Source organism: Vulpes vulpes, chromosome 7, assembly GCF_048418805.1.
Source record: "Vulpes vulpes isolate BD-2025 chromosome 7, VulVul3, whole genome shotgun sequence".
In the NCBI taxonomy this organism is placed as follows: Eukaryota; Metazoa; Chordata; class Mammalia; order Carnivora; family Canidae; genus Vulpes; species Vulpes vulpes.
The window spans coordinates 121,071,886-121,087,463 of record NC_132786.1 but is presented as its reverse complement, the minus strand read 5'-3'; the positions used below and the strand labels follow the sequence as shown (position 1 = coordinate 121,087,463).

The following is a 15,578-nucleotide window of genomic DNA, read 5'->3' as shown; positions in this document are numbered from 1 at the left end:
CAGGCCTTATAAAGAGTTTGCATTTCATTCTAAATGTAAGAGTAAATCACTGGAGGCTTTTAAGTAGGAACATGACTAGTTCTGATCTGAGTTTTTAAACACCTTTCCTGAGAAAGGATTGTACAAGGGTAGGAGCAGAAGCCTGGAAACCAACCGCATAGTCCAGATGAAAGATGACAGTGACCTGAATGAGGATCACAGCAGCGCAGTTGTACAACTGTGTACACATTTTGGCAGAGAAGCCTACAAGACGTGTACACATTAACTGAATGTGAAAAGTGAAGCAAAGAGAGGAGTCTAGAGTATTTGAGAACTTTTTTGACTCTACTTAAGCAATAAAAATGTTACTAGTGGGAGAGTATTAGGAGGGTGCCCTCCTAGAGACTAAGCTTATATTTAAAGGGCTCCAAGAGACTCAGGTCTCAGAAAGTACCGTTGTGCACCCATGGGCTCTTGAATCACAAAGACAGTGTTCCCTGGCCCAGGGAAAGGGAGAAAGCTGTCAGAGTATATGCTCTTCATAAGTAGCACAGACAACTGTCCAGGAAGGAGATATATGTAATACTTTTGCATCAATTATTAAAAAGGGAAACCCAAGAGACCCAGTTCATTGGCCTCTCTGGTCATCACATGCATCGCTGGCTTTACTGTCTCTATGGTTTCTGTTCTTGCTAGGCCAGGTCAGCCAGTATGTCTGTTTCCAATAGCTGTCTCTCTGTCCATCCTAGAAGTCAACAGCTTCACTGGCTTCTGGTCAGAGGCAGCCCTGCCAAACCAGCAGTCAGTCAGATATTGGTCCTTCCTGTACATCTCACAGATACTGCCCTTCCTGTAGATACTCACACACACTATCATTCTCAATTATATTACTGTCTTATTTTTTTAAGATTTTATTTTTATTTATTCAAGAGAGACACAGGTCCTTCCTGTACATCTTCACAGAGGAAAGAGCTGGATAAAGTTTCCCTGGTTGCTATATGAGTCTAGAGAGGGGACAATTATAGGCTAAGTTAAGTGTATCATTAGGGAGAAGATAATATACATTGGTAAGCTTAATAACTGATCAAGAAACATAAATATAAGTATAGATTTTAGTAAGTAGGGACCACAAAAAGAATGAAACAAATATTTTAAATGTTTAACCAGCAGATCCATTCAGTGGAAGAGAAGAAAGGAAGACAGAAAGTATGACAGATACAAAACATGAAAAACAGCAAAAATGACTAAACAAAATAATAATGACAATAAACACAAATGGGAAAAACATATCAACCAAAGGTACAAAACTCTACAATTAATAAAGACAGTATTTGGGGGATCCCTGGGTGGCGCAGCGGTTTGGCACCTGCCTTTGGCCCAGGGCGCGATCCTGGAGACCCGGGATCAAATCCCACATCGGGCTCCCGGTGTGGGAGCAGCATGGACCCTGCTTCTCCCTCTACCTGTGTCTCTGCCTCTCTCTCTCTCTCTCTCTCTCTGTGACTATCATAAATTTAAAAAATAAATAAATAAATAAAGACAGTATTTGGCAAAAATTTTACAAATGGTCCATCAAAAAGTCACAGAAAACTTGATTATAAAATTTGGAACTGGAGTGGCTCAGTCAGTTAAGCATCCAACTCATGATTTTTGGCTCAGGTCATGATCTTAGGGTCCTGAGATTGAGCCTTATGTTGGGCTCTGCACTGGGCACGGAGCCTGCTTAAGATTCTCTCTTGCCCTCTCCCTCTGCCCTCCCACCCTTAATATCCATGCACTCTTAAAAAAAATGGGGGGGGGGGAAATGGGGGGGGGTGCCTGGGTGGCTCAGTTAGTTAAGCATCTGACTTAGTTTCAGCTCAGGTCATGATCTCAGGGTCCGGGGATTGAGCCTTACATCAGGCTCTGTGCTCTGCATGGAGTCTGCTTGAGATTCTCTCTCTCTCCCTTGGCCCCTCCCCCTGCTCACGCTCTCTATCTTTCTACAAAATAAATAAATAAAACCTTAAAAAAATGGAACTAAATATGAATCCATATAAGCTAGAACATTCACTTTTAATACAAGTTAAAAAGAAAATTAAGGCAGGAAAAAAGTAAGAGGCAAGAGAGGGACATTATATACTCTTAATGCTGTGTAGGAAGACAGAATAATCAACATGAACGCATCTAACAATATAGCATCAAAATATATAAAGCAACAATTAACTAAGCAATGTAGGAAAAGCAAATAAATAAAAAATGGTGAATATTCTATCATATTCCTCTCTGAAACTCATAGAGCAAGCAGACAAAATAAGTTAACATATAGAAGATTCAAATAACATGAATAATAAGTTCAAACTAGTAAATACATACCGACTTTTAAATAGATATAACATTTATAAAAAGTGGCCATATACTAGGCCTCAAAGGAAAGCATCCATAAATTCCCCCCAAATCAGTACTGTATGATCTATGTTCTCTAAGCATAACATTAAAAAAAAAATCACAAATCAATGGCAAGGAACTAAACACATACTATATGGGATAAGATGAAATTGAAAGGGAATTCAATTTCAATCAAATTCAATGGTGCTAAGTGTTCAACCTGAAAATTGGTAAAAAAAAAAAAAAAAAAAGGCAATAAACACAGGATGAAGGAGGGAAGAGAAAGAGAACAAAATAGTACAAATACGTGTAGAAAAAACTGGAATAAAGACAAAAATGTCTTTTTCTGACAAGGCCAATGGCTGGAGAAAATAAATAAAACCCAATCCTAGTTCTTTGAAAAGATTAATAAAATAGAAACACCCCTAATCAGGGAAAATAAAAGTAAAAAGCAGCAAAGAAACAGAATACAAAATAAAAAGAGAAGAAAAAACTACATGGTATTTTTTTTTAAGATTTTATTTATTTATTCATAGAGACAGAGAGAGAGAGAGGCAGAGACACAGGCAGAGGGAGAAGCAGGCATCATACAGAGAGCCCGACGTGGGACTCGATCCCGGGCCGCCAGGATCACGCCCTGGACTGCAGACGGCGATAAACCGCTGCGCCACAGGGGCTGCCCTACATGGTATTTTTTAATGATGAAATAATTATGCATAGTTATATGCAATAAATTTGAAATATATAAAACATATATAGCGCTTAAAACAGCCTGGTATTGAGATATAAGGGCACAGCCATGTATCACTGATGAGAATTTAAACAGTCATAGACACAGCCATTCTGGAGCATGCACTGACCGGGCATAATGAAATGATATCCCATACGCATATGCCGTCATATCCGGCAATCCCACTACAAACTATATACTAGAGGTCCCTAGAGCAAAAATGGACAGACCTGAAAAACAGTATTAAGTGAAAATGGTAAGAAACAGAAATCTAGGGATCCCTGGGTGGCACAGCGGTTTGGCGCCTGCCTTTGGCCCAGGGCGCGATCCTGGAGACCTGGGATCGAATCCCACGTCAGGCTCCCGGTGCATGGAGCCTGCTTCTCCCTCTGCCTGTGTCTCTGCCTCTCTCTCTCTCTCTGTGTGACTATCATAAATAAATAAAAATTTTAAAAAAAGATTTTAAAAAAATTTAAAAAAAAGAAACAAATCTACACACACGCAAGCTAAACATACACATGCCGCTGTATTATATATTTTACAAGATTGTTATGGTTATGGTTTCTCTGCAACCACTTCAGGTGTATCTTGCTGGCATTTTGAAACGGGGTGGTACTTATGATGAGAGTTCCTCACCAACTGTATTATAGAAGAGAGTCCATCAAACCCAGACGTCCCATTACTCTTTGTCTTTTTAATGGTTTCCTCATCTCAACCAAGCAAAAATTTGCTATGGTCCACAGAAAGATCAAGAAGCAATTATTCAAGATAAAAATGAGTATATATGTTCCCTCGAATTAACATGTTCAAAACTAACCTTCTTAACCTTCCTCCCCTTCACCCCTGCCCAAAAACTGTTCTATCTGCAGGCTTCCACGTCTAACTGATAAAAACTCTTCTCTTTCCAAGACAAAATCCTTAGGACTATCCTTGACTTTTTCTCACAGGGCATATTAATCAATTAGCGAATGCTGTTGGCCCTGCATTCAAAACACATCTAGAATCTGACCACTTCTCGCCACCTCCTCTGCTACTGCTCTGGCCCGAGTAGCCATTGTCTCTAACCAAGATTAATATAAGAACCGTCTGATTATCTCCCTGCTTCTCCCTTGCACGTAGCATCCTGTAAAAATTAAAAATGGCCTTGTCATTCTTCTGATCAAAACCTTGCAAAGTTCCCCATTTCAGCCAGAGAAAAAGCTGAAATCCTTACTACAGACCACAAACCCTATCCCACTACAGTCCACAAACCCTATCCCGTCCCTCCATCCACCCAGGACTCTTTTGCATACTCCTGCCTCACAGCCTTGGAGCATACATCACATGACTAAATTCTGCACCTCCTTCGGTCTTTGGTAAAATGTCATCTTTTTAAATAGGATGCTCGCTGTGCAAAATGACACATACCAGATCCTATCGAATCTGGGACTGCCATGGCCTCCTTATTCTCCGCCCGCGAGCTTTCCTAATCCTCCTTTTCCTACTCTGCTTTGTTTTTCACCAGAATTTATCAATTTTTAATATATTACAAAAATATACAATTACTGTGGGTCTTTTTGTGGTTTTTTTGTTTGTTTGCTTTTTGTCTCTTCTCACTGCTAGAATGTTAAATGCATAAGATCAGGGGTCTTTGTTTTTCACTAATTATACCTGGCATGAAATGAAGTTTAATACATTTTCATTGAATGAATGAAAGGATGAATGGTTCGGTGCAATCTGGGTATCGCAAGAATAAACCAGGTCTGTACCAAACCAGGTCTTTCTTTCTTTTAAAAAGAAAGAGAGAAGATCTGGAACCAGACGTCTATCCGGTGGGCATGAATGGAGCCACTGAATAGAACCAGGATTGAGTACGGGGAAGGTGAAATGCAGAAGAGCAGGACTCCAAGAGAACTGGTTATAGACATAGTTATAAAGCAGAAGCAGAAGATCAATGCCTGGGAAAGGAGGTCAAGAAGAGGAGTTTGGAGGAGGGACACTAAATCAATCTCCCGGAGGACAGGCCCTGACATGTCTCGAACTGCTCATGGGCCAGCCATATATATCCAAGGTTTCACTCAGCAGTAAATACTATTCACCACCTCAGAAAATCTGGGCCCAGCATATGAAAAAGCCTGAGAGTGACAGTTAATGTATCAGTCATGTATTTATTATGTCCAAGTAAGACTTCCGTGTAAATGATAAGAGCTAATGGTAAATAAAATAACACTATTTCTTTCTTTTTTTTTTTTTTAAGATTTTATTTATTTATTCATGAGACACAGACTGAGAGAGAAAGAGGCAGAGACACAGGCAGAGGGAGAAGCAGTCTCCATGCAGGGAGCCTGACGTGGGACTGGATCCCAGGTCTCCAGGATCACGCCTGGGCTGAAGGCAGCGCTAAACCGCTGAGACACCCGGGCTGCCCCAAATAACACTATTTCTAAACAATTTCATCTGTGTCGGGGACTAGTTACCATCTGTGCTTCATAGAGTGAATACAGAATACAATGCTGATAAAACCATGGTTCATCCTTACTGATGCAAGTAGGGAAATCAATAATTAACAAAGCCATTTTTTGCTCTTAAACACTTTTCCTTTCTATGTAAATCACTAATTGCCAATTATTTACTAAATAAGTCATCTTAGATGACATTTCAGGCCAATCCAGAAAAACAAGTCATGATAGAAAGCAAGGGTTAGGGATCCCCGGGTGGCGCAGCGGTTTAGCGCCTGCCTTTGGCCCAGGGCGCGATCCTGGAGACCCGGGATCGAATCCCACGTTGGGCTCCCGGTGCATGGAGCCTGCTTCTCCCTCTGCCTGTGTCTCTGCCTCTCTCTCTCTCTCTCTGTGTGACTATCATAAATAAATTAAAATTTAAAAAAAATTTTAAAAAAAGCAAGGGTTCATGTAAAGTCTAACTTTGAAGATCAATGAGTTTTTATTTACAGCATTTGCTTTCAAGATTCATTTCTTTCTTTATTTGTAAGTTCAGCAAAGACAGAATCTAGAAACATGCCAACAATCACCACAGGAACACTCACTAGGAATGAACATATTTCATTGTACAACTTGTTTTTAGTTCAATGATTTATCTGGTTCTCTTAAGAGCCTGAAAGCAACTGTGCTCAACTTGGTTGCCTGAAGGTATTAAAATACTACTCTTCCCATGCCCGGCCCCACATAATGTTACTTTACTTCTTTCAACAATCAACTGACCATCTTCTAAATTTATTCATCAGCCAAGTTATCCACAGTAACTCATGACACTTTTAAGGGGGAAAAAAAAAAGAGGGATATTGATAGAGGGAAATAATATGTCTTGCTGAATAGAAAGATAAAAGAAAGGAACAAAACTAGAATTTAAGATTGAGGAAAATGATAAAAGAGAATAGAAATTAACTCCCAAAATACTCATTTAAAGTCTTCCTCCTAGAAAGTTTTTTTCCAAAAAATTGTTTTATGCAATAAAAACAGAATTTCTGTTACAGAATATTCCCTAAAATGAGATTTTAAAACAACTTGGGAATGGCATAGTAGTTCTTTTACAAATCACTGATTTTATGAAGGTTTTTCTTCATGATCATAAGTAGGCAAAAATGCAAATCAACAGTCCTTAATGCTCCAAAGGCTTTGATTAGTCCCAGAGGTGTATATTTTCTAAAGTATGCTTTCAACAGAAGTGCTACTCTTCACAAATCATCTAAAGGGCATCCTCTTACTATTAGTGCTGTTAAATTAATCCTCAAAAGTCAATTGCTCACACCATAGGATACCACTAATGACCTAAAAGGGATATATAATGAACATCTATAATAATTTTCTAAATATAACTCACTTTAATTTACATTAATTTAAAAATAATGTTACTCTCCTAGGGAATGTATATGCATAGTAATAAACAAGTCACAGGTTTGTTTTAAGCTCAAATTTTAGGTAGGTGGATTTTTTTTTCTTTGATATCCACATTTCTACCCTATTTTTAGAGAGAATGAAAGTATATACAGAATACCTATATTTTGCTTTTACAGAATATGACCTGGTATTGTGGATGGCACTATGTCCTCCCAAAAGAAATTTTGAAGTCCTAACCCCTGGATTCTGTGAATGTGACTTTATTTGGAAACAGGGTCTTTGTGGATGTAACAAATTAAGGTGAGGTCATATATCCAATTCTAAATCCAACATGAGTGGTGTCCTTACAAGAAGATGGAAATTTGACCACAAAGACACAGATATACGGCGAGAAAGAATGCCACGTGAAGACAGAGGCAGAGATTGGAGTGATATGCCTACAAGTCAAGGAACGCCAAGGATGGCTGGCAAGAACGGACTCTTTCCTAGAGCCTTTACAGGGAGTACGGCCCCGCCCACATCTTGGTTTCAGACTTTCTGGTCTTCATGACTCTGAGAAAATACACTTCTGTTCTTTAAGCCACCAAGTTTGGGGTACTTTCCTATGGATTGTGACACTCTAGGAGAACGAAGAGAAGCCTGGTCTCCTAAAAAGCAAGTAAATAAAATGTTTCAAGAAGGTTGTGATGATCTGTGTCAAATGAGAGGCCAAGCTATTGAAAGAGGCAGTGCTGCAGAAAGAGTGAAAGAAGAATGAGGGAGAATGACAGAGATCTGCAGAAAACTACAAAAGAGAGGGGAAACAGGTGATAAAGCCTGAGGGCCTATGGTCCACTGTCAAAGGAGCTGTGGATTTTAGGGAAGAGAGGCAAAAAGTGGTGTGGAAGCATGCACAAGGGGCAAGGAAGGTCACTACCCCACCTCAGGCCCTCATGTTCTCCCCCTCTCTCTCCTCACTCCAACCACAATCCCACCGAAATCTTCAAGTTCATTTACTCTTCATGCCCTGGAGTAACTCTTTGGGTAATCCCATCTAAGACAAGCAGCCTCCCAAACCAGCCTGGTCCCAGGAACTGATCAATTCTAGGGATGTTTTAGAACAATGTGCTCGGGACTCCTGGATGGCTCAGTGGTTGAGCGTCTGCCTTTGGCCCAGGGCGTGATCCTGGTCCCAGGATCAAGTCCCACACATCGGGCTCCTGATAGGAGCCCTCTGCCTCTGTGTGTGTGTGTGTGTGTGTGTGTGTTTCTCATGAATAAATAAATAAAATCTTTAAAAAAAAAAAAAAAAAAAGAACACTGTGCTCACAGTAGGAGCTCAGACTACCAACAGTAAGACTGAATAAAAACCCAATGTCTGCCCCAAAACAGATCCACTCGTTTTAGGATTCTCCAAGTCAGTGGTTCTTAATGGGAATGATTTTGCCCCCCAGGAGATATCTAGGGATATTTTTAGTTGTCACACTGGAGAGTAACAAGGGGGCAGGTTGCTATGGTATCTGGTGGGTAGAGGCCAGGCATGCTGCCAAATACCCTACAAGGCACAGAATATCCACAACAAAGACTTACAGGCCTAAAATGTCAATTGAACAAAGACTGAGAAGCCCTACTCTAGCTAGACCCAATGACCTGGAGCAAGAGGAGCTCCTAGGTTCTTTCCTATGGGCAAGCAATCCCATCCGTGCCAGTTTCTCTACGATAGTCCTGACAGGGTATGGTTAAGGGGCCAGACCAAACAGTCAGCCTTGTGAATTCCATTCCAAATCTACTCCAATAGGGCCAGGAAAACTAGGAGGGTGGAGTTGGGGGGGGGGGGCGGAACAACAACAAAAGTTGAGGTTAGCTAAAAAGTAAAAAGTTAAAAAGAAAGAAGAAATTGTGTCCTATATCAAATGTTATAGAGGCAAGATTAAAATTAGAACAAAAAAACTTTTCTTTAAACTTAAAAAAACAGGGATCCCTGGGTGGCGCAGTGGTTTAGCGCCTGCCTTTGGCCCAGGGCGCGATCCTGGAGACCCGGGATCGAGTCCCACGTCGGGCTCCCGGTGCATGGAGCCTGCCTCTCCCTCTGCCTATGTCTCTGCCTCTCTCTCTCTCTCTCTCTCTCTGTGTGTGACATAAATAATAAGTAAACTTAAAAAAGCATAAAATGCAACTCTTTTCATTTTGAATAATAAATAATACCATATAGTAAAATTCAAAAGCCAGCATGCTCTCTAGCAGCTCTACCCACTGCCAAAAACATTCCTTCAATAAGGTGCTTCCATATTCTTGACTGCAAAAGGAAGCTAATTAGAGTTTTTTTTTTTTTTTGAGAAAACATCTTGAGACTTCAAAGTAATTAATCTGTTGTTTTTATTTTTTTTTATATTAATGTGCTGCTTTTAAAATGAGAAGCCATGAATCTTGACATTAAGGAACTTCCGCGTTCTCACTTCATTAATATTTCACTCACAGTATCAATATTTTATTAGATCCATAATCATCTACAGTTGGCCTTCCCAGAATTCCCATTCGTTCTCTTTCAGGCTATCTCACCAATTAACAGTTTTCCCTTCCTGAAGGGATTTCCAGGGAATTGTTTTTGAAGAGTCTACTTTCTACAGGGAAGGCATTCTGACTCTACCATTTCTGGTTCCACCTTAAAATCCGCTCCAGGAAGGTTTCAACCAATGCACAGAGGGTGGGACTACTGTGTCTTAAGGAGAAATTAGATCCTCCTGCCTTAATGCTTCATCAGCAAGGCTGCCTGGAATCCAGCGTGTGTTTTATCAGGGGAAACCTTTGCAGCAAGATGGTTTATGTGCATATTATTAAGGCAGTAAACCCCCACTGAAGTTCCCATTTATGTGTGACCCCTGACCTGAGAAGAGTCAGGTCTGACCATCAACTGTCTCCCACCAGGCTGAAACCAGATGCAGCTTCAACAGACAGAGCAACCTCCGCTCCTCCGTTCAGGTGCCAGGAGTTTGTAAAGAAAAGAGCACTGTGAATATTTCTCTTAGAAACACATCTACACAATGTCCCACAGTGTCCCTCCCAGGACTGGTACAAGAGTAGGGCCCATATCTACTGGATGCTCTATACACCCAGTCAAAAGGCAACATGTATTGGTATTCCAGTAACACAACGGATTTTTTTTTTAAGGAAAGTAGCCCAAGAAATACATATATAAATACAGATACACATGTACATATATCTGTGTGTGTGTGTGTGTGTGCGCGCGCACAGAGAGAAAAAGAGATTGCTTGACTTACTGTTAGATAAATTCAAGAAAAAAAAATCAGAAATATCTCAAAATGTCCATCAGGGGAATGGTCAAGCAAATTATATCATACTTACATAATGGAGGAAAAAATAGGGGAAAAAAAATGTAAGCCTGTCTATCATATGCTAAGTGTGTTCGTATTATTTTATTTCATTCTCCTCATTTTTCCATCAATTACCCTGTTAGGTAAGAGTCACTAACCACAATTTACAAAAGACAAATGAAAAGCCCATAAAAGAAGGCAGTTGCCCTGGGTCACAGAGCTAGTAAAGAGCAAAGCTGAGACTCACATCTAAGTTTTCTTACTCTCTGCCCAGCACTTATTCTTACTCTCTGCATCCCAGATTTTCCTCCCAAGATCTATATATGGACTAAGTCAAATAAATGGAATTGTAAATATAAAATAATGTTAAAGGACAGCCCGGGTGGCTCAGTGGTTTAGCACTGCCTCCGGCCCAGGGTGTGATCCTGGAGACCCGGGATCGAGTCCCACGTCGGGCTTCCTGTGTGGAGCCTGCTTCTCGCTCTGCCTATGTCTCTGCCTCTCTCTGTGTGTCTCTCATGAATAAATAAATAAATAAAATCTTTTAAAAATAAAATAAAATAATGTTAAATAAAAGTTAAACCATAGCATGGCTGTATGGGTTTTAATCATGTGAAACCATATATGCACGTACTACAACTGATGACCAACAGAATGAGACGGACAGAAAAAACTGGAATTAAAATCACCCCAATTCGTTTCTCCTATGAAGTTGCTTCAGCATATAATAAAGAAAATCACCAATATCTGCTCCTCCGTGCATGCCCGTCCCAAGCTAAACTAAGGTGAAGATGAGGCGATAAATTTAAAACGCCTTGTTAGAAGGCTGAATGTGGCTGGGCCAGTTTAAGGTAAATATCCCATCCTTCATAAAATTTTCAACTCTTTCAGAGACAAAGAAACTGACTGGTCGATTTTTTACCCTAGGTCAAAAGATGAAATTTCTCTGCAACTTAAAAAGCTTTGAGAGCAAGTTCATGTCTCTACAGAACTCTCCTTTTATAAAAATTAGCACTTATACTATATAACAAACATTCTTTAAATTCTTCCTCCAACCAAAAGAACTTAATCCTGGGACAACCCCTTTGCAGTGGCTTTGCCCATGAAGCATCTATCACCTTCAGTCAAACAGAATTATCATGGAATCTCCCTCCTCTTGTTCCTCTCCTCGGGTTTGGGGGGTATCATGCTGCTTTATGGAGGAGCCAGACCCAGGCACAGATCCCACTCGACCTCCACATTACACTGTAAGTTGCAGAAATAACTAGCGGTGGGCCTGGAGTGCAGCTGCCCCATGCCAGAGCAACTGGGAATTTATATGAATAACTGCCCTTCCAGGGATAAACTGACAAAAGGCTCACTAGGTTTACACAGTCCTGTTCTCAAACCCAAAAGCTGAGAACTGGGCAAGATGCCACTTTTATCTTGCCCCTTGGTTCTTTCAATTTTATAAGAGGAGGTTACCTGTGTCTCCTGACTTCGGGAAGACAGTAGATGCATGAAATGTTGGCAAAAGTTTTCTGAAATTGTTTTTAAAAAGAAAATGGTTTATAAATACAATTCCCATTGGTGTCCATTTCTTTATGAAAAAATAAGAAATATTTTAGGAAATGTGGAAGTCAAAGTTCCTCTATCGGTTTGCCTAAAAACCACCGTTTTATCGAGTAATAACCTCCCTTAGTTCCCTTTCATTTTAAAACTCTTAGCTATTTCCTCTCTTCTTCTGTTGACTACTACTAATAAAATATCCTGATTCAAGAATCTAGGAAAATGCTTGAAATGACTTCAATCAGATTAGATCATACTATTATTAAACTTGAGGGGAGCAATTAGATCCACAGTTTATTCAAATCTTCCTAACAGCATACACACACACAAAAAGTCAGTTAGCTAAAATGGCTGATGTCATTCTTGGCTTCTGGCTACAGCTCCAGAGGTTTTATTACAAGGACATGTACTGACACTTCCTTAAATATGCCAGTCACTCTATGGAAAGCTCTGCATATATTATCTCATTTAATCTTCACGACAATCCTAAGCAGTCATTATTTTTGTTATTAATATTGTTGCTGTTAAAGTTCTCACTATCTATTCCCATTTTATAGATGAGGAAGCAGGCGCAGAGCAGTGAGTCACTTGCCCAACCAAGATCACTCATCTAATACACTGGGAGCTAGAGCTGAATCCCAGACTGGCCGGCTCCAGCACCCACGGGACCACCGCACCATCACTGGTGCTCTCTGCTAAAGGCTATTCAGTCGGCTCCTCCTCTCTAAGTCAGGTGCATTGCTACTGTTCCCAAACACAAATTCAAACTCACATCTCTCATCATTTTCACTGCTTCCCTGGTCCTCCCGAGTCTTCTGGCACACATTGCTAGCCTTCTTTTGATGTAGACCAAGACATTGGTATCTCGTCCTAAAGAAGGAAATATAAAATACCAAAATTTAAAAATACAAAAGCTTTCAGTTGAGTAGCAAGAAAAAATACAAAGGCCCATTTGCCATGCCCTTAAAGGAAAACCTCAGAGAGAACAGAGTGCTCCTCTGGCTTTTTCTTACTGCCAGGAGCACTGACAGTTAACTGTGCTAATAGTAAAATGCATACAGTGTAGTCAAGGTGCTTAGATTTCCAAAGGTCAATTCACGTGACTGATTACCTAATCCATGCCTTTGAATCAGGATGTTGAATATTTGATAAATAAAATCATCTGCCACAACGTGCTGGGAAAATGAACATACCCACAATGAATGTGGTTTATAAGCAAGAATTCCATATTCTTCAAATCTGCATGCTTTTGGTGGAGATGCAAAGAGGTGAATCTCAGGTTGCATCTTGATGAACTATTTTTTTTCCTTCTTGACATTAAAGTCTGGAGAAGCCTCATCTTGAACTTCTGTTTTATATTATTCTTCCTCTAACACCAGTGACATCATAATCATCTCCAGGTCCCCGAAGCAGTGTATTTTAGATGGCAATATAACACATTCCAGATATGACAATAGAGTACGCAACAAAATGAAAACTACCCTAGTGTTAGAGAAAGCACTGACAAGCTAACTGGTTATAATAATAGTCACTAAAATGGCTCTTAAAAAGTACATTAACGACTTCTCATCTTAATCTTTTATTTAATTATATGTCTTTTTGGATATGTTTCTAGACCAGTGAGAACATGCATGCATTTAATCCTCAATAAAATTACCATGTTTTAGAAAAATATGACACACCTGTTATAGATTAAGTACATGTATAATATGCAGCTATTAAAAGATGTTAAGACCCAAGTCCTAACATTTCAAGTTTTAAACAATGAGAACAAGATGTGTGCTGAAAATCTGCCAAGTGCCTACAAATTATTTTAAAGATGTGATTATATTTTTTGGATAGATTTAGGCAATAGGTTGAAAGGATTTAATTTACAGAAGAAAAGAAATAAAGAAAATTTCTAAAGTTATAGATAATGCAATTTTATGTGTTAATTCTCGTTTAGTTCACAAAATAGATATTACTATACAATGCCTACAAAATTCATTTTTTTAAAAAAAAGGCAAGATACAGATGTGATTAGAGACTTGATTAACATACATACTGCAGAATGCAAATAAAACTCATGTATTATTATGTTGTGTGGGCATACTCATGTATATACACAAAGATCAAGGATCTCACTGTACCTTAGTCCTAAGGACTAATGCACTCAGTCTCTGCACCAAATCCAAGTTTAGCACTAAAATTCAATTTTATAATCTCAAATACGAAGGAGATGCAGTCCTACTCTCCAAGATGCAGGTGGGAAAAATGGGGTGAGAAATTCTACCCGAAGGAAACAACCTGAAGTCTGAATGGACAATGGAAGGATTATTACATTTCTACTTAAACAACCAAAAATCTGACAAGTCAGAGGCTCCAGGTATTCCAGAAATGATTTTGTTGTCTTGTTTTTATACCCTTCCCCAAAAATATCAATTGCTCCCCTGTTTACTAAAGTGAAAGACCTCATTTTAAACAGGAATTTTAAATAAAAGCAGTCACTATTTTTAATATAAAAAAGATAAATAACTAGGAACTCAGCTTTTTTAATCTCTGGAAGCCAATACAAATGAGCTAAATACTGAGATAATCACCAATAACTGATTTTCTTAGTTGTCCTATTTAAACCCATGCTGCAGAAGACTTGTAAGAGAAAATCTTTGATTACATTAACACGAATTTAAGTCCTGTTTCCCAAGTAGGCCTTATCTAACTTATGGGGCAGAGAAATAACTAATAAACAGAAATACATAAGAATTCTGAGGAGAAAAAAGGTTACCATCAAAGCTTATTACCATTTATTTCTGGAGTTAAGAATCTAAAGACTAGGAAAGAGAATCTGAAAATGAATGTGAACAGTAATGAAGCTATAAATTAATTATGCAATGTGCTCTTATGGGAAGGAAAAAAATTAATAGAAAGGAAAAAGGAAGGAAAGAAAAATTAAAAAAAAGAAAGAAAGAAAAAGAGAAAGAAAAAAAATAAAGAGAAAAACTAGTATTTACTCTCATCTATGAGAATCACATTTTGAACTGGCCTGAACCTCTCGTTCCGATTAATCGTGTCACAGTTCTGACCCCCCAACACGTCAGCCTGGAGAAAGCCTTACTATGTTGGGCTTCGTACTGGGACCCGTGATGCTGTAGCTGCTGCGAACGCCGATAACAGCCGTCTCCAGCCTTCAGGGCCTGCTTGAACAGCTTTTCTGCTTCAGCAATGGTCGTTGCTTCCTCTTCAGCCAAGAGAATATAAGCAGTCGCACACCTGTCCATTCAGATAATAGCCACCATCAATTACAAATCCAAGGACACTGTGGCAGCTGTAGGAGTGCATGCAGAAGGGCAAGGAGTTATGCCAAAACATGCAGAGTGGCCAACTGGTTCATGCACCCCTGGTTTGTAGTTGTTGACACAAAAATAATGACACAAAAGAAATGTCTCTATTTTAGCTTGAAAGGTAGGATGTGTAGTGTTAGGAACGTGGGGCTCACAAGGGGACTCTGCCCCTTATTAGTGTATCACTTTGGGCAAGTTATTACTCTGCCTCCCTGCTGGAGCACGACATGGAATCTAACTGTTCACAGTGTTGTTGCGAAGGTTAAGTAAGGTGATGCATGTGAAGTGCTTAGTACAGTAGCTGGCATGGGGTCCACACTCAGTAAGCGTCAACTGACGTAGGCAATGACCAATAGCTGTTGTGGAAGATCTTCCAGCTCTCAAGGTTTGAGAGCCTACAGAAAGTTTCCTTCTATTTACTAAACACGAATTCTTTCCAGTCTAAAGATTTCTTCAGAATGATAAGTTCATTAAATCAGATCAGTTA

At 39.5% G+C, this 15,578-nt stretch overlaps 1 protein-coding gene across 38 annotated transcripts in view; it reads right to left on the bottom strand.

Moving 5' to 3' along the window:
• ST7 (suppression of tumorigenicity 7) overlaps positions 1-15,578 on the bottom strand; it is a 241,776-nt gene that overhangs the window by 76,692 nt on the left and 149,506 nt on the right. For all 38 annotated transcript variants that reach the window (XR_012002765.1, XR_012002766.1, XM_072764884.1 and 35 more), the window contains 2 exons: positions 14,866-15,020; positions 12,544-12,641 (listed from right to left, as the gene is read on the bottom strand). Coding sequence is in view for 36 of the 38 variants with exons in the window: in XM_072764884.1 (XP_072620985.1) it covers positions 12,544-12,641; positions 14,866-15,020 (253 nt within the window). In the remaining 2 variants the exon portion in view is untranslated. The remainder of the gene's footprint in view (positions 1-12,543; positions 12,642-14,865; positions 15,021-15,578) is intronic.